The 20,655-nt window shown below is 43.4% G+C and overlaps 1 protein-coding gene across 1 annotated transcript in view; it reads right to left on the minus strand.

Moving 5' to 3' along the window:
• Positions 1-3,734: 3,734 nt before the first annotated feature.
• The window catches only part of LOC126195339 (hemicentin-2-like), a 323,554-nt gene continuing 306,633 nt past the window's right edge, over positions 3,735-20,655 (minus strand). Inside the window, exons 7-8 of the mRNA XM_049933914.1 lie at positions 15,937-16,085; positions 3,735-5,359 (exon numbers count right to left, since the gene is read on the minus strand). Coding sequence (XP_049789871.1) covers positions 15,946-16,085 — 140 coding nt within the window. The 3' untranslated portion in view covers positions 3,735-5,359; positions 15,937-15,945. The remainder of the gene's footprint in view (positions 5,360-15,936; positions 16,086-20,655) is intronic.

A 20,655-nucleotide genomic window follows, 5' to 3' on the forward strand; every position in this document is an offset into this window, starting at 1 on the left:
TCCTGCAGCAATTTCGCCTTACTATTACTATTTATTTCATTCCTAATTGATTATATTAATTTATAACTATCTTCCACTAAATAGTTTGGGACATCCTTCTTTCGTTGACCAACTTGAATCTTTTTTCTATTAACATACTTTTCTTGCTGTTATCTTCCTTGTACCTATGTTTCTCTGTCCTGCTGGGACTTTATTCTTTAGAATCGTCCATACCTCTTCAACTGAACATGGTACTGTGGTATCCATTGTCGCAGCATCTATTTCATTGAAGATCTTCAAACGAGTCTTATCTTTCCTCAGTACATCAAATCGCATTTCTTTCCCTGTCGATTCTTGTTTACAAGTCTTTCAACTTCAATCCAGTCTTCATTATTACTAAATTTTGACTCAGTCTATAGCCGTTTCTCGTTACTCCTTACAATCCAATAACTGATTCCGGAATGTCTACCTGGCGATGATGAAGTCCACCTGCAATCGACCCGTGTATGTCCTCATCTTGTGATTTTTGGACAGAATATTCACTTTCACTAGATGAAATTTATTGTAGCAGTTATTGACTCTTTTTCGTCTGTCACTTCCGCTAGCAATCCCATATTATGTTTCCGCTCTTCATTACCCTGATATTACATTCCGATACCCCGTCATTATTAGATTTTAGTATCACCTTAGATACTGAATTAATCGTTAATTGGGAAATATTGTAAGTAATACCTATGGAACATGCTTTTAAAATAGCCAGAAAACTGATTAGCGCAAAATGGGTATTTATTAACACAATATTTTACGGAGAAACAATGGTACACGTTTTTCAAATACGGAAGAACATCACAGCAAAACACAGTTATGACATTAAGTTGATTAGGAGAAAGGCGATCATATTGAAAATGAACGATGATATAAAGACTAGACTGGTCGCTTATAAAATATCATGCGTCAAAAAATGAATTACTCTGTTGCTAGTAATATGACGTGTTTGTACTTAGCAGTGTTCACACCGAAAGCTGAGTGCTCAGCATGGCAACTTGTCACGCCAAGGGGCTCGGGTTCGATTCCCGGCTGGATCGGAGATTTTCTCCGCTCAGGACCTGGGTGTTGTGTTGTCCTCATTATCATTTCATTAACATCAATGGAAGTCAACGGGAAACCACCACTTGAATCACTTCCCAAGACGCTCATGTGGTGGACCTCTCTGACGAAGCTCCCCCATGACCAGACCTGCCGTAAGGCAGAACACTAAGTTTTTAAGTACTTAGCAGTTACTTTATTGCTCGTAATGTGACGCGTTTCAGACTCCGTCAACTTTATATATTAGTAAAAAAGTAACAAAGGTACATGGGAATTACAAAATAGAACTAAAGTGGTGAAACACAAGAACACCCACAGTTGTGAACATAAACCAGTACAGGCAAAATCATAGTAAGGAGCATCATGCTGCACTTAGATACAAAAGTTACAAGATGTGTTGGTAATATTCATAAGTAGAATAGTGAGAAAATGACGAAACTTTGAGGTAAACGTTCACGACAGATGTCGCCATACTGCACTGAATTGACAAAACAGTGCAAAAACTTACATTTTAAAAATAAAGTACTGAGATATACATAACAGAATTATAGCTGCAAGAAAGACTGCAAATAATTTTTAGTTTCTAATAAGATCAGCAAAAACAAAGATGCATGGCTCCCATCAGGAGGCAGAATACTAGAAAATGTACACCGTCAATACTGACTGCGAATTTTTCTAAACAAATATAACGGAGCTGAGTACGTAAAAACATTTCAACAGCCGAATTATTACAGAACTGAAAATGTAAGATAAAAACATAAAAACTAAGCCTTATTGGGTGCCATCAGGAGGCAAAACAGTAGAAACATTTGCGCCGTACATTGTCACAACTGAAAATGGAGAAAATAAAAGTTAATCATCAAAATAGAACGCAAGAGGTACTCTAAACGTATGGCGAAAGAATAAACAAAATAAATGTTCATGATACAAAGACTCAAGTATTTCCAAGAACAAATAAAATTCACTGTCAATCTTCACGATGTATGGTGCCACATTTGCTACTATTCTGTCACCTGGCGCCACCCATACGGCCTTGTTCTTTGCTGCTATTGTTACGAACTAAAAAATATTTTGCAGGCTATCGCAGTATTATTATTTTATCACGTATATATCACTGCTGTATTTTTTACGCGTTAATTTTTGGACTATGTTTTCAGTTACGACGAAGTGTGGCATCACCATCAGTACTATGCCGCTATCTGGCGCGAAAGTACACCACTAAGTCGCACGTTAAGATTTTCTCATTGGTCTGCTTATGACTGTTACTTACATTTATATTTACGTGCAGCGTGATGCTCCTACGTATGTTTTAACTGAAGTACCTTGTGTGTACAAATGAGACTTGATCGTGTATTTTACTACACGGATTCAGTTTTTAATTTCCAGGTATCTTACAGAACTTTTTGTTTTTTAACACGTATCAGAAGATAGTTTTCTGTGTCCGAAATGTGTCATATTAAGAGCAATGGAGAAATTCTGTTTTTGAAGCATGAGCTTTTGATTAGCGACCAATCCAGCCTTTATGCAGAACTACTGTTCATCATAAAAAACCTTTTCGAAAGGAAAATTCTGCAATTAAAATAGAGGGGTGGGTTCGAGGATTTCATAGTACAATAGTGCAATAACTGTGTATCAACAGTTACATCTACAGCCGAATGGTACCAATGCCGATAGGAAAAGAGTGTGGGAAACATCATTAGCGGAAAGTTCTGATGGAATGACTTTGTGTACAGAGTGAAATAAGACACCGACTGTAAAGATATGCCGAAAGGTTTTTCGCAGCACTAATATAGGTCACAAAAGGAAACTAAAGTCGTGTGAAATGAGTGGTTAGGAGGCTCCAAGGCGTAATTCTGGCCACCGAGCCGCCTCTTTCCATGCGTATATATGTATTTACATAGTGTAGGTGAGTGAAACGGATACGTGGATAGCTTGGTGTTTGGTTGTGTTGATAGTGATGATGATGATGCTGATGAAGCAAGGGAGAGGGTGAAACCGTGTGACGGCACGTACCCCACTCCCTTCAAATAGCATGAAGACTGCCACTAAACGCAGCATCCCCATCCGATATACGGATCACCATCAACACCGAGACATGCCCTTACTTCATGAGATGTTGTGGATAGGTCTGAAGTTGAACCAAGGACACTGCCGCAAAGACCGGTCATCAGAAACATGTCACCATCTTTTCACCCCTTGCCAGCTAAATACTGACTAACAATTCCGTCCACCACCAGAATTCGGATCGCCTTACCTCCGAGTCGATCGTCACTACACAGACGTATGTTATCGACCTCGGCGACGAAGATGGATACTACTGCAATGATAAATACTGTAACACAGTGCCACTATTATTGTTACCTTCCAACGTCTCTCGACGTAATACGTAGTCCGTGTTGCATCTTCTGTTTGTGAAGAAAATGAGACCGTTACAGTTGCACTGCAAACTTTCATGCACTCTCTGGAATGTATTACAAATATTTTGATCTACGGATAGTTTTCCATAATATTTTACTGGACTCCAGGCCTAAATGCCAAATTCACCCAAAACAGGTTGCAGGTTTTTCCTTTCAATATGTTTTCTTAAAAGTACAACGTAAAATTCAACTTATGTATATAGAAAAAATATCACGTGATTTCTTCAGTGAGTCTGTAAAATAAATAGGTAAGAGGCTTCAACAAATTAGTTTATTTGTAATTTCTAACATCGCTTTAGACGAATCTGAAACACTGGTTCGGGGAAGGGGCGAAATTTACAGTGATAAATACAGCTTAGAGAATAGAGCCTGGTGGGAGTTTCCTCGTTGTGGAAGGAGTTAATTATCGTGGTAGTACGGTTCTGAAGCCAGTTAACTACGAAGCAGTAGTTCTGTTACAGTTAACAAGAGTTTCCTGATCTTTCACAAATTAAAAGAACGAAAGTATAATGGTAAAGGTGACGGGAGTTTTCTGTAGGCTTGCCCTAATCAAACGGGACTTTTTATGTTAGACTTCATAAAAATTGCATTTATACACGTCCAATTCTTACTTTGCGAAGGATAATAATATACTACTTACGCGTACGGCAGACAGTATTTTATATTTCTGGTTTTATAAATGTGAAAATGATGCATTAAAAATTCACACGTGAATTAAATGAAAAGAAACTTACACCTTTTGAGTGCTCTGTAGCACAGATTCTTCTAGGAAATAGGTACAACCCGATACATACTATTACCACAGACACAGACATGTAGGAAAGATTTACTAAACTGTTAACGCAAAAAAGTGTCAGCAAGTTATGAGTAGCTTCATGTATTCTTCGATAAATTTAAAGTGATTTTAATGTCTGCCTGTAATGCAGTGCGTTATTTAGTAACGTTTCTCATCATTTAGGCCAATTGTACGGAATTTAATATGCGAGATAATAGTTTTGGATATTCTGGATTGCTTTACTATTTTCAGTTATAGTCCTACGATTTTTTTTTAATCCAGGCTCAAACCAAGATCACTATATTCTCAGTGTGAAACTTCCCCCAGGCTCATCTCCAGCGACATTAATTTAAAATTTAGTACAGCATCTTTTCTGAACTTAAGGCACTCATCTCTGTAATCGTACAGACAAAACACATTTGACACCACAGAAGAGAGGAGAACTTGTAACGTTTCACTGATTCTCAACTTCCATCACTGGCACAGTTAACAAAGAGTCTTGTTTACATCTAACATAACAACTGGTACCTCACGAGAGTGGCAGAATTACAGCCCTGAAAACTTTATATTCGGTCTCCATGTGAGCCACGAATCACTTACACACTTATAAACTCCTGAAAAATTAACATCACTTGCGCAAAAACTCGTGGTTTCGTTCCTCGACAAAGGGTTCTATTTTCGTAGATAAAATGTCATAGCACGGGGCTCGGGTACAATACCAGTTTTCGGTACACTTACACACATGAATGGTGCATCTGCACGTCATGTAGACAGCTATGTGAAGTAGACTGGTCTGTCAATTAGCTGGCAGTTACCAGTCATGTCCCAGGTGACGTAGTTACATTCAAGGAGAAATCATTATCGTATTTCTCATGACGAATGACATTACGTTCACACGCCTGTTCATACTATCCTTCTTGCATAAAACAGCATCACTCTCTGAACAAATTAACTTCACACTGACAGCCACTGGCGTGGTGCGACAGTTTGCATTTCAGGTTGCCTCCTCACATGTAGACATTGTGGGAGGAATCCGGGAATATGACATCAGCTAGTGGTGGCTGTCCCCGGGAAGGATGTCGCTCTCCGACAGCTAGATCATCTGAAACACACAAGATCACAGTTCTGTTTCGATATGCGCAATCAGATATACAGCTCAAAGGACATAGGGAGATGAGAGATTTGCATACTGGCATTTACATTTCACAGCGGTCTGCATTCGCCTTCCGTTTGGTGGTGAATCGCTTAATAACACATTACTGTTGTAGGGCAGCTGCGAATAATTTTTCTAGATTCTCGTGTAATTTATACATGTGGTTTCATGTGAGAGCGTGTAGTAATTACCAGTATTTGCGATGACTGACAAATTAATGTTGCCGACAAATAGCAAAATTGCTGTGCAAAGTACTTTCCGTTATCAAACGTGCAGCGTGATTGGTTATACAGGCCACACAGAATCTCTTTGCTCGCCAATCTGTTTCATGTCTGAAACTGTTACTGGCAAATGTTTTTCCGTAAAGAGTATTAATTAATGTTTTCTCGGAAGTGAGCAACAATAATGTCTCATAGTTCTGATTTTTCTGAGGATAATTTGTGCTTCTCTGCAGTTCACACACGTTGTAGCTACGTGGTCAAAGTTTTATAGATACACCATGCAAAGGAATCTGTAATGTCTTCTATTCTCGGTTACCGGATGAAACTGGGATAGAGCAATATGTAAACTGTCTCAGAGGCGGCAGGTATCATGGGCGTATGTCGTTCCTGCAAATGAAGTACACTCATGTATCTACTAGAAACAAGTTCCCTATTAGAATTAACTGATGGGGTGATGGGATATCCTAGAGAGTAACAGACAACGATTGGCCTCGATAGGATTCAACGAATACACCGAATTAAACGTAAAAAACCACCGTTAAAGTTCATGAAATTGACTAGGAAGTTAGAACTCGAAATATTTCAGTGTGTTAGCACTTCAGAAAGGATGTTATATACAAGCTTTTTCCAGCTCCTATTACAGCCTTCTAAAGTTTGTCAGAGAACTTAGTTTTTTTGACAAGGAAACCATGTTAGGAAACGTGCATTTTCAATGTAAAATTAGTTTAAAGATCGGATCACTGTCAAATCTCTTGCTGCACGGTACGGACATACGGCAAACAACTAGCTCTGACTTGGGTGCTCCAATTTAACAGCTCCACTTGGTGGCGCAGCTGTTTGTTGTACAAGGTGTATCCACAACGCATGTTTTCATGCACACGGTCGCACTCGTGGAGCACCAGCGTAAACGCTACTAGTGAAGTACCACTTTCTCGCACCTATTGCTTTTTTCGGACGCTATTTTTACATAATGGACTGTGGGGATAAGGAAAACTTTCACGACAGTTGCGTTGTGTAGCTCTACCGTTACGTGCCATACGGTGACTAGGGAGATTTTAAAGTGAAACGATCGTTACTCTGGTTTTTATTCTTACGGTATATTGCTGGACATTAGTTCCTTATCAAAACTTTATCTACAAAGGCTGTAATAGAAATTATCCTGCTCAGTGACTAGTACTGCCTCCAATACCACCTAATGACAAAGTAGTCATAACGACACTGCACGAAGGATTTATCCGAATGAAACGGAGATCAGTAGATGTGATGTACATGTACAGACAAGCACATGATTACAATTTCAGAAAAATCGGATTATTTATCCGAGAGAAACAGTTTCATAAATTTTGCAAGTTAATAACGCGTTGGTCCACTGGTAGAAGCCGACTTCGGGGAAGATCAGTTTGGATTCCGTGGAAATGTTGGAACACTTGAGGCAATACTAACCCAACAACTTATCTTAGAAAATAGATTAAGGGAAGGCGAACCTAAGTTTCTAGCATTGTAGACTTAGAGAAAGCTTTTGACAATGTTGACTGGAATAATCTATTTCAAATTCTGAAGGTGGCAGGGGTAAAATTCAGAGAGCGAAAGGCTATTTACAATTTGTATAGAAACCAGATGGCAGCTATAAGAGTCGAGGGGCATAAAAGGGAAGCAGTGGTTGGGAAGGGAGTAAGACAGTGTTGTGGTCTATCCCCGATGTTATTCAATCTGTATATTCAGGAAGCAGTAAAGGAAACAAATGAAAAATGCGGAGTAGGTATTAAAATCCATGGAGAAGAAATAAAACTTTGAGGTTCGCCAATGACACTGTAATTCTGTCAGAGTCAGCAGAGAACTTAGAAAAGCAGCTGAACGGAATGGACTGTGTCTTGAAAGGAGGATATAAGATGAACATCAACAAAAGGAAAACGAGGATAATGGAATGTAGTCGAATTAAACCGGGTGATGCTGAGGGTATTACATTTGGAAATGAGACGCTTAAAGTAGTAAATGAGTTTTGCTATTTGGGGAGCAAAATAACTGATGATGGTCGAAGAAGAGACGATATAAAATGTAGACTGGCAATGGCAAGGAAAGCGTTTCTGAATAAGAGACATTTGTTAACATCGAGTATAGATTTAAAAGCTAGGATGCCGTTTCTGAAAGTATTTGTATTGAGTATAGCCATGTATGGAAGTGAAAAGAGGACGATAAATAGTTTAGACAAGAAGAGAATAGAAGCTTTCGAAATGTGGTGCTACAGAATAATGCTGAAGATTAGATGGGTAGATCATAACTAACGAGGAGGTATTGAATAGAATTGGTGAGAAGAGAAATTTGTGGGACAACTTGACTGGAAGAAGGGATCGGTTGGTAGGACGTGTTCCGAGGCACCAAGGGATCACCAATTTAGTATTGGAAGGCAGTGCAGAGGGTAAAAATCGTAGAGGGAGACCAAGAGATGGATACACTAAACAGATTCGGAAGGGTGTAGGTTGCAGTAGTTACTGGGATATGAAGAAGCTTGCACAGGATAGAGTAGCACGTAGAGCTGCATCAAAACACTCTCTTGACTGAAGACCACAACAAAAACAGCAAAAAAGGTCCACTTCTGGCCCTTATATAAGCAGTTATTCAGCTCCGCATTGATATTCTCCTTAGGGGTATCGTGCCAAGTCTGTCCAGCTGGCGCATTAGATATTCAAACTCCTGCGCTATCTGGTTGGAGGGTCCTGGCCATAATGCTGCGAACGTTCTCAACTCGTGAGAGATCCGGCGACCTTGCTGACCAAGGCTCGAATTGGAAAGCACGAAGACAAGCTGTGGAAACTCGCCGTGTGCTGGCGGACTTTACTTTGCTCAAATGTAAGCCCAGGATGGCCTGCCATGAACTGCAAATGATCTGGGCGTAGAATACCGTCGACAACAGCTGCACTGTATGGGTGCGGCAGATGACAACCAAAGGGATCCTGCTATAAAAATAAATGGTACCCAGAACAGCAGGCGACAGTCAGTGTGCTAGCCAACCACCTACTGGGACGTATCCATACACGTATTTGCCGGTCAACGGGGCTCACTCCAAATCATAACTCATCGCTGAAGACAATAGTACTCCAGTCAATGAGATTCCAGACCGAAGACGTGTGTGTGACACCTCGGGCATCGGTGGCATACCAACCTGAATGTCGCCTGCCTTAAGGCCAAACAGCCAGGAGTGGTGATCCGGCGTGTCACTTCATATCACAGGAGGACGCCTTCGCTTTTCGTCCGCCGCACCCTTGCAGCACAGCGGTACGTAGACGACGTTCTACTCCCCTTTCCGTTGCTCTTGATGTCAGGCCATCTTGAACTTGCATTTCGGCAACACAATGCCCGCTCGCACACGGTAACAGTTTCTACTGCTTGCCTTCGTGTTTGCCAAAACCTGCCTTTGCCAGAAAGGTCGTCAGCTCTATTCCCAATCGAGAACGTTAGGAACTTCATAGGTATGTCCCTCCAACAATATCGGGATTTTGACGACATAACGCACCAGTTCGACACAATTTGGAAAGATATTCCTCAGGGGGCCATCCAACAACTCTTCAATGAATGCCAAGGCGAATAACTGCTTGAGTAATGGCCAGACGTGGATCAACGTTTTATTAACTTTCTCACTTTCAGAAGCTCTGCCGGCCGAAGTGGCCGTGCGGTTAAAGGCGCTGCAGTCTGGAACCGCGAGACAGCTACGGTCGCAGGTTCGAATCCTGCCTCGGGCATGGATGTTTGTGATGTCCTTAGGTTAGTTAGGCTTAACTAGTTCTAAGTTCTAGGGGACTAATGACCTCAGCAGTTGAGTCCCATAGTGCTCAGAGCCATTTTTTTCAGAAGCTCTTTTCCTTAAATAAATCGTCCAATTTTCTGAAATTGTAATAATTTGTTTTTCTGTATATTACATCATTTTTTCTGATTTGCGTCACATTTGGATAATTCCTTCGAGGACAGCCATTTTTTCGTCTTAGAGTGAAATAACCAGAATAAAACAATCACTATACAGGAGAGTGTGCGTGTTTTTGAAACTCTCTGACAATCCCTTGCAGTCTTCTGTCTCGAACCTGGAACTGGATTCCAGATTTTTTCAGATAATCCTCAAAATACATTGGTTAGATTACGGGTAACGACAGTAACAAACCCACAAGTAATTCTTGACAGGAATGCATTCTGCAGGCTCATGGCAACCATGTACACACGGCAAAAGTTTTAACGCGGTGAATATAAAAACAATATGGCTTCCAATACATATACACTCCTGGAAATTGAAATAAGAACACCGTGAATTCATTGTCCCAGGAAGGGGAAACTTTATTGACACATTCCTGGGGTCAGATACATCACATGATCACACTGACAGAACCACAGGCACATAGACACAGGCAACAGAGCATGCACAATGTCGGCACTAGTACAGTGTATATCCACCTTTCGCAGCAATGCAGGCTGCTATTCTCCCATGGAGACGATCGTAGAGATGCCGGATGTAGTCCTGTGGAACGGCTTGCCATGCCATTTCCACCTGGCGCCTCAGTTGGACCAGCGTTCGTGCTGGACGTGAAGACCGCGTGAGACGACGCTTCATCCAGTCCCAAACATGCTCAATGGGGGACAGATCCGGAGATCTTGCTGGCCAGGGTAGTTGACTTACACCTTCTAGAGCACGTTGGGTGGCACGGGATACATGCGGACGTGCATTGTCCTGTTGGAACAGCAAGTTCCCTTGCCGGTCTAGGAATGGTAGAACGATGGGTTCGATGACGGTTTGGATGTACCGTGCATTATTCAGTGTCCCCTCGACGATCACCAGTGGTGTACGGCCAGTGTAGGAGATCGCTCCCCACACCATGATGCCGGGTGTTGGCCCTGTGTGCCTCGGTCGTATGCAGTCCTGATTGTGGCGCTCACCTGCACGGCGCCAAACACGCATACGACCATCATTGGCACCAAGGCAGAAGCGACTCTCATCGCTGAAGACGACACGTCTCCATTCGTCCCTCCATTCACGCCTGTCGCGACACCACTGGAGGCGGGCTGCACGATGTTGGGGCGTGAGCGGAAGACGGCCTAACGGTGTGCGGGACCGTAGCCCAGCTTCATGGAGACGGTTGCGAATGGTCCTCGCCGATACCCCAGGAGCAACAGTGTCCCTAATTTGCTGGGAAGTGGCGGTGCGGTCCCCTACGGCACTGCGTAGGATCCCACGGTCTTGGCGTGCATCCGTGCGTCGCTGCGGTCCGGTCCCAGGTCGACGGGCACGTGCACCTTCCGCCGACCACTGGCGACAACATCGATGTACTGTGGAGACCTCACGCCCCACGTGTTGAGCAATTCGGCGGTACGTCCACCCGGCCTCCCGCATGCCCACTATACGCCCTCGCTCAAAGTCCGTCAACTGCACATACGGTTCACGTCCACGCTGTCGCGGCATGCTACCAGTGTGAAAGACTGCGATGGAGCTCCGTATGCCACGGCAAACTGGCTGACACTGACGGCGGCGGTGCACAAATGCTGCGCAGCTAGCGCCATTCGACGGCCAACACCGCGGTTCCTGGTGTGTCCGCTGTGCCGTGCGTGTGATCATTGCTTGTACAGCCCTCTCGCAGTGTCCGGAGCAAGTATGGTGGGTCTGACACACCGGTGTCAATGTGTTCTTTTTTCCATTTCCAGGAGTGTATTTCTCACAGAAGAAGTTCCCTATTGTTGTTAATAAAAGACACACTAATAAAACAAGAACCGACACCAAACACATTTTATTATACAAACTATATTTCGTACACACTGATTGGATACAGCTGTGCTGCTAAAAACCACATTCAATGTAGATATAGTATGGTGAGATTGCAGAAAAATTGCAATCGAATTTATAGGGAATATATTAATGGTTCAAATGGCTCTGAGCACTATGGGACTTAACTTCTAAGGTCATCAGTCCCCTAGAATTTAGTTCTTAAACCTAACTAACCTAAGGACATCACACACATCCATGCCCGAGGCAGGATTCGAACCTGCGACCGTAGCGGTCGCGCGGTTCCAGACTGTAGCGCCTTTAACCGCTTGGCCACCACGGCCGGCGAATATATTAATCAAAGCTGAAATAGAAGATTTGACATCATGTATCCAACACGAGTGGGCAACTGGAAGAGCAAAGGGAAGTAATTAGGCTCCAATTACCTTGTTAAGCGCAACCGATGATGCTAAAGTAGTTAGTTATTGAAATATTACCGCCGTCGTACACCGTGATTTCATGGTACAGCCGTGACCTAATTGCGTATTGTTACAAAATAACCATGCTGTATCGGAAGAGATACCTACAAACCAAGGGGTCCAACAAGGGTGTATCCTATCACCCACACTTTGTAATATATTCATCAACGATATGATTGAGACATGGAAACAACAAATTGATCCAGTCTTGAGATTATCAATCAGATTTTTTAATTCATATGATTTTGCAGATGATGTTGCAATCGTACGAGATAGTAAATGTCGATACAAAAACCTATCTATAGACTTAACCAAATTTCTAAAAAACATAATACGAAAATATTCATTTCGAAAATAAAAATTACTGTTTGCAAAGGGTCGAAGCCACTGAGGACTAAGATCGTAATAAGAAGCAAAACAACTAAAAAGTTAGTCACTTGAGTTGCCTGGGAAATAGTATGGTCTTTCAGAATGACCTTGACATTGACAACAAACTGTAAAAGCATCAAATGCTATGCAGGGCAATCAATAGAACATTGAGATATGAAGTCGGACCAGACACAAAAATAAAATTTTATAAGCTAATGGCTGCTCGCACATTGTTATTAGGAAGTGAGACTTGGCAAATACTACACAGCAAAAACGCATAATTCAAAAAAAGAGTAAGTGAAACTTCTAGGAGAAGCGAAGGGCTGGAAACGATTAGACAGACTATGAAACAAATAGATAATAGCATAGCTTGGTATATATGCTGTGAGTAAGAAGATATAGTCCAAGCGAGCAAAGCTGGTTGGAACATCTATAGTGTGCAACTCAGTTTTTAAATTTTTAAAAGCTAGTATCCTCGAAATCCTTTAATTGACACCCAGTGCCACATATATGTTTCAAATTTGGATCAAAGATGTCTGAAAACATCTTCTGTAACAATGCAAAACTGTGTTGTCCTGTGAGTAGCCCTCGGGATGGATGACGCTTCAAGCAGCAAGGTGACGACACATGAGAAAAAAGGCCGGAGCTCAGGAGTTCACGTGATGCTTAACGAAGGTTAATGATGTCGTATTGGGGCCAAATCTCTCCACAATTCTGCGCAACGTTACGGTGGACGATTCTCAGATGGAAGGTCGTCACACGCCTTGTTGCCCACGTTTACCCCTTCTATCGACGTATTTGCGACAGTGGGCAGAAAGACGACACCCAGCGTCAAAATCACGCGATTTTGCTATGGGTGGTCTAAGAAAAGATTTCAGACGCACAAAATGGCATGAGGAATGTCAAGACGTCAATAAAACCACTCCTTAACCTGGGGTGTTGATTCAAGTATACTTCGCGAGCTAAAATGACAGTTCTCAGCAATAGGACGAAGTTCTTCACAACGTTTGGCGCTGCTGACACATCTGGAAGTGTCAATCTATGTCTGTCTATGTCTAAGAACATTGGAGGACTGCATCTGAAAATGCATTTGGAGTGCAATGAACTCGTGTACAAGTTGGAACCAGTGCGGACAGTTCAAAACCATTCAATCAAATCGGAATGTGATCCAAAGTCGCAAGGAGTGTTTATGCTTTCCCAGCCCTCCTCTTTCAAGCCCTGCTGTGGCATTATCATGGTGGATGCGACACTGACACCTTCTTGAATAAAATGTGAAGTGGCTCATTTAACACTCCCCAGCTTGCCAACATCCTCGGTGACATCAACCTACATATTTTGAGAATTTTAAAAATGTGGCTTTACAGAGAAAACCTGCGAGGTAGTTCTAGACTCTCATATTCAGACAACCTCCATTGGAGGGGTGTCAAATGGATACCTGCCATCAGGAACCTAGGGCTACTTCATAAGTCTTCCTTGTAATATCACATTGTTAAAATTCTCAATAACTCTGGGTAGGTGGCACAGAGGGTACTGCACGACCTGGGGTATCTTAGAGGACCCATTCCCATTTCATTCAAACATGTTTCGATGGTCACACCCATCTGTGATCACGCTATAGCAGCGTGTGTAAGGCGATAGCTGAGAAAGCGTAAGCACCCTGTGCTAATTCAGATCACGTTCATATTTCGTCGAATGTTATTGAAAGTTTCTTAATCTTTATACCAGAGAAAAAAATTCAGCGCTGCTGTACTCCAAAGGGGTGCGATCATGTTCAACGCGTATGCAGCCCCAGAATGTTCTTAGAGAGCGGTCGAAGCGTCTTGGGTTGTCTGCAGCGCCCAGGGTTGGCAAGGACGTCTTTCTGTATTTCATCTCAGTGCGAGCTGTGGTTTCGAGATCAAAAGGTGCGGGAAATGACTCCCCAAGTAAACTAGTGGTTTGATTGATGCCCTATGTGACATCCCCTGAGGATCTTTTGTGTTGATTCTGAGCAGACTTAGTCTGAAATCTTTTATTCAGCCACCCTTAAACAAATCGCGTGATTTTTAACGCTGGGTGTCGCCATACTGTCCTCTATCGCGGAGGAGTCACAAAAAGGGGAAAATATAGGCAAGATGCTGTGACGACCTTTCCACCATGAGATACGTCCATCTTGACGTTGCGCAGAATTGTTGAGGAATCTGGCGCCAGTGTGACCTCGTTAACCTACATTACACGTCACGTGATCTTCTGAGCTCTGTCCGGTTTCTCGCATGTGGCGACACTTCGCTGTTAGCAGCGCCGTCCAGCCAGAAGGTAGCGTCGCAGGGCATCAGGATTTAGCACCATCCCAGAAGAATGTAGTAGGCACCTTTGATCAAGATTTCAACCTTATACGTCGAAACTGGAGGGGATTATGGCGTTTCGAAAAAGTGGTACAGGGTAGAATGCCAGCTCCGAGAGTACCAAGGGAAGCATTAAATTTCAGATCTTTTGGGACAAGATCCGTAGGAAGACGAAGGAAAACGTGAGTGGATACTTAGAGGACGGAACAGGCCCATGGTTTAGACCAATGATGGAAAAAACAATTCCAGGATGAGAAAATAAGAGAAACTGGTTTCTGAGGTTTACCGCGAGTTGTACTTCGCACACACCATTCATGAGAGAGGGGGGGGGGGGGGCTGGGTTGCAGCACACACCTTATGTTAAGGGTACAGGTACAGGTACAGATATCCTGATATTGGTACGTTAATATCTACACATTGTACTGTGTTAGACGTTTTTCTCTGCTTCTAACAGTCTTCCCGCAGATACCTGGTACCTAATGTTTCCTGCACGGTCGTAACTGAGTCTTGAAGTGGACTACGCCTGTCAGTATGGGGTAAGCGTTTCATGTATCTACACCTCAATACTTGACTTTCTGACCAGGGGAAAAGTAATGGCTTGCTAGTGCCACACGTATCTGGAGGTATTAACCAAACTAGTAAATCTGATGTAATTTTCCAGAATGAGATTTTCACTCTGCAGCGGAGTGTGCGCTGAGATGAAACTTCCTGGCAGATTAAAACTGTATGCCGGATCGTGACTCGAACTCGGGACATTTGCCTTTCGCGGGCAAGTGTTCTACCAACTGAGCTACCCAAGCACGACTCACGCCCCGTCCTGACAGCTTTACTTCTGCTAGTACCTCGTCTCCTACCTTCCAAACTTTACAGTAGCTCTCCTGCGAACCAGCACTCCTGAAGGTAACGATATTGTGGAGACATGGCTTAGCCACAGCCTGGGGGATGTTTCCAGAATGAGATTTTCACTCTGCAGCGGAGTGTGCGCTGATATGACGGGGCGTGAGTCGTGCTTGGGTAGCTCATTTGGTAGAGCACTTTCCCGCGATAGGCAAAGGTCCCGAGTTCGAGTCTCGGTCCGGCACACAGTTTTAATCTGCCAGGAAGTTTGATGTAACGTTGTTCAATACACCATCCGCCGTCGTTTATAGAAATATCTGGGCATATACCCCTAAGACTATGTACAGAGGCACTAGAAATAACCCACATCTCGCACTGTAAGATGGCTTGCAGAATTTAAATGCAGATGTCGAAATATAGTCCACATTGCTATATGCTCTTTACATGGTTCTTAGGCTCTTTACGGTGGTTCATACTGGACGTAGGGGAGGGGAGCGGGGACTCGCACAGTCTCTGTACCAGGAGCCCCGTCGCTAGCGGAGAGGTGAGGATTACGCACCTAGCAGTGTCACCTCGAAGTCGAGAAGGCGACCGCGGCGGCCGCTGCCAGCAGGACCGCTGCGCTCTGCAGCCAGGAGGGGCGTCGCGACGCAGCAGGTGGGGGCGCCGCCGATGCCGACTGGCGCTGGATGGCCGCCGTGTTGTCGCCTGCAACAGCGCCGCCTCAGTCACTACAGGTGAATGGATCATAAGAAGAGTCCAGCCAAACGTGCTGACGTGAGATTTGTGTGCTACAATTGAGCACGACACTTTTGCCAAATTGAATTAGAACCAGTCCACCTGAAAAGACAAGTTTCGCCTAAAATTATGTAGGAAAATCAAACCAGGATAGCTGGACGGGGTTTTGTATCACCATACACTTGAACTAATAGTCATGTTTAAGTACACGGTATGCGTGCATTATTGCATAAATGCCATCAGTTGCCTTATCGACTATACGTAACTTTCCTGGTGACGAAATTAGGAGCCTTTATATTAGTAAAAAGCTGATTGCTGAATCCTTAAAAAAAGAGACATCTCAACTGAAGATGTGTTTACGTCCTCAAAACAGAATGGAAATACAATAGGTACAAATAGGGTAAGGTGTATCACAAACTGTTTGCCAACGTTTTCGTAACGTCACCTACATTTCCTATGGAAAACTGAGACACCTTATGGTCGTTTTATAAGAAAAGCGAATTGAGAGACTGCAGCAATTGTGGCAGTTTTATCACAACGCTCGCCAGCTGTCTGCCGATTTCAAAAAAGGGACTGAACAGGGGCTTTGTTGGAAAATAATCCGTCATCACACTCACTTTCCTAATGCCTTAAGAAGTTGATATGTACGATCCTTATGCAACAATCATCAAGAAAATAGACTTCCTGGCGAGGCTATCCTACAACCTTCGGTTAACAACGTACACCATCCGGTCAAAAGTTTCTAGACAGTTGTTAATGGCCGTTCGTAGGAATGAGATGTGTCTACCCTTCACCTCTATGACAGCTTCAACTCTGCTGGGGACACTTTCAACGAATTATCTGAATGTAAACGTAGGCTTCCGCGGCTGTTGTAACTGTCAATAAAATTCTTGGTGGCCGCAATGTCAACTATAAAATTAGATACCACCGATACTAAGCAGTTAATAAACAACGACGCGCTGCAGTCGCCGGTCAGTTTCCTATTCGCCGATTTCCCCAGTGGCAAACAATAAAGGAAACTCCAATGGAAAATGCGTAATTCCGCCAATGACAAGGCGCAATGCGAAGACCAATAAAAGAACACCTAATACCCTTCCTCCTCACCCTCATATCTAACGACAACACTCCTCCATAGTATATAAGTAATTAACCTAGCGTCCATTCAGCAGTTAGCAATACGCCCTGAGGAAGGGGTCTTGCAATAGTCACCAAAACGTCGGCATTTTATATTTGACGATGCGGTCAAAAACGCAGAAGAATTTTATTGAAATGTCTGTGGGGTAGTGTCAAGCCATTCTTCCTCAAGAAATTTTGAAATTTGTGGTTAGATCTTATGGGACCAAACTGCTCCGGTCATCGGTCCCTAAGCTCACGCACTACTTAATCTAACTTAAACTAACCTACGCTAAGGACAACACGCGCACCCATGCCCGATGGAGGACTCGAACCCCCGACGGGGTGAGCCGCGCGGAACGTGACAAGGCGCCCCAGACCGCGCGGCTACTACTCACGGCTGCGCCTTAAGACCAGTAAGCTTTATGACAGCTGATACAAACAGTTGCAGTCTCCGAAATGTTCCTCTACTTTGCGCAAAATGTGTAAATAGTCTTTCGGACTTACCGTTGTCTTAATGACAAGACGTGGAACACAAACTACCGTTGCCACTACACACGATGTAAGGTAAAGTTCCCCAGGCATTTGCCAAATCCAGACATCTCCATCGGACTGTCATAGAGTACAGCGTATTTCATCACTCCAAATCGCTCTTACCTGTTTACCTAGATCGTTGGTATCGCTGTCCGCAGCTCGTGGTCGTGCGGTAGCGTTCTCGCTTCCCCCGTCCGGGTCCCCGGGTTCGATTCCCGGCGGGGTCAGGGATTTTCTCTGCCTCGTGATGACTGGGTGTTGAGTGCTGTCCTTAGGTTAGTTAGGTTTAAGTATTTCTAAGTTCTAGGGGACTGATGACCATAGATCTTAAGTCCCATAGTGCTCAGAGCATTTTGAACTGGTATGGCTCTTTATACCATCTCAAAGCATCACATAGCAGTGACTACAGAAATGTGTGATCTACTAGGAGCTGCTGGACTTCGTGCCCTACTCCTTTTGCTCCCTATGCTCAGTCATTATGGTACCTGAACTGCTGGTAACACTTTATATGAAGGTAAGTCTAATGAAAACCTTAAATATTTTTTGAAATGTTATTTATTGTGAGAAGTAGTACAAAGCTGTATCACTTCTCAACATAATCTCCCCCACGCTCAATGTAAATCGTCCAGCGCTTACAAAGCACAATTAAATTCCTTTAGAAAAAAATTCTTTTGGAAGTCCGCGCAACCATTTTCATCAGAACGGAACTTCTTTCCTACTAATGCCTCTTTGAGTGTTCGTAACATTGTAAGTAGGCTGTTTAGGTTTTTTTATTGGTAACGTCACCTCTGTATGAAAATCACTGGCTGTGCTGTTTGCAGTCTGTGGCTGCTTTGCATTGTTGTAATACTCGCCATTGTAGTGTTAGGCAGCTGGCTGTGAACAGCGCGTAGCGTTGCGCAGTTGGGGGTGAGCCGCCAGCAGTGGTGGATGTGGGGAGAGAGATGGCGGAGTTTTGTAATTTGTCATGAACTGCTATATATATTATGACTATTGAGGTAAATAAATTATTTGTTCTCTATCAAAATCTTTCATTTGCTAACTATGCCTATCAGTAGTTAGTGCCTTCAGTACTTTGAATCTTTTATTTAGCTGGCAGTAGTGGCGCTCGCTGTATTGCAGTAGCTTGAGTAGCGAAGATTTTTGTGAGGTAAGTGATTTGTGAAAGGTATAGGTTAATGTTAGTCAGGGCCCATTCTTTTGTAGGGATTATTGAAAGTCAGATTGCGTTGCGCTAACAAAATATTGTGTGTCAGTTTAAGCACAGTTGTGTATAAATGTTCAAAGGGGACGTTGCAATATATGGAAATCACTTGGAATCAAGGTCTGGTGAGTATGGTGGAAGACACTCAAAATGCAGGTCTGTGATTGTTGTAACTGTTGTACGGGCACTGTGGGGCCTTGCTTTGTCATGTTGCAAAAGGAAACCTGCTGACAGCAATCCACATCGCTTTGATTTGATTGCAGGCCGCAGATGATTTTTTAATAGCTCTGTGTATGATGCACTGGTGACAGTGGTCCCTCTAGGCATGTAATACACGAAAATGACGCCTTATTCGTCCCAAAAGAGAGTCAACATAACCTTCCCTGCTGATGGTGCTGTTCGAAACTTCTTTGGTTTTGGTTATGAGGAATGGTGGCATTCCTTGCTCGGTCTCTTCGTTTCCGGTTGGTGGAAGTGAACCCAAGTTTCGTCCCAAGTAACGATTCTTGCAAGGAGCCATCACCTTCATGTTCAACGTGCCGAAGACGTTCTTCACAAGCATCAACACGTCGTTCTCTCATTTCAGGAGTCAGATGCCGTGGCAACTACCTTGCAGACACTTTGTGAAACTGGAGCACATCATGCACAATGTGGTGTGCTGACCAATGACTTATCTGTAAACATGCTGAAATGTCATTCAGTGTCGCTCGGCGGTTTTCCTTCACTATGGTTTCAACTACTGCAATGTTCTGTGGAGTCTCAACTCGTTGTGCCTGACCTGGACGAGGAGCATCTTCCACCGAAGTCACACCAATTGCGAACTTCCTACTCCATTCGTAGACTGGATGCTGTGACAAACATGCATCACCGTACTGAACCTTCATTCATCGATGAATTTCAATAGGTGTCACACCTTCGCTACGCAAAACCGAATAACAGAACGGTGTTCTTCCCTGGTGCAAGTCACAAGTTGGGCGTCTATCTTTATACTGATACTGTGACGGTATGTGTGCATCTCCACTATGCTGCCATCTACAGGCCATTCTTAAAGCTGTTTGTAGCAAGCTTACCAACTTACAGGATAACGGCGCGAAATTTCGATTTGTTATTACAAATTTAAGGTTTTCATTTGACTCACCCTCGTAAATCATTCCGTAGATTTCATGGGAGATTTTACCACCACTCTCCACAATGGTCGATGGCACCTGTACATTAGCTCTGCTTGGTTTTTGTTTAGCTGTGGTTTTTGCTTTAGGTTTCCACTTTACAGTCACAACAGTTCAATAGGGAAAATTTAGAAAGATTAGAGTTTCCCTGTTGGATTTATTTCTGAGGTGACGTACGATGAGTAGACCACGTTAGAAGTAACCGATCTACATCTACATCTACATCCATACTTCGCAAGCCACCTGACGGTCTGTGGCGGAGGGTACCTCGAGTACCTGTATCGGTTCTCCCTTCTATTCCAGTCTCGTATTGTTCGTGGAAAGAAGGATTGTCAGTATGCTTCTGTGTGGGCTCTAATCTCTCTGATTTTATCCTCATGGTCTCTTCGCAAGATATACGTAGGAGGGAGCAATATACTGCTTGACTCTTCGGTGAAGGTATGTTCTCGAAACTTCAACAAAAGCCCGTACCGAACTACTGAGCGTTTCTCCTGCAGAGTCTTCCACTGGAGTTTATCTATCA

The sequence above is a fragment of the Schistocerca nitens genome, chromosome 7 (assembly GCF_023898315.1).
Source record: "Schistocerca nitens isolate TAMUIC-IGC-003100 chromosome 7, iqSchNite1.1, whole genome shotgun sequence".
Taxonomy (NCBI): domain Eukaryota; kingdom Metazoa; phylum Arthropoda; class Insecta; order Orthoptera; family Acrididae; genus Schistocerca; species Schistocerca nitens.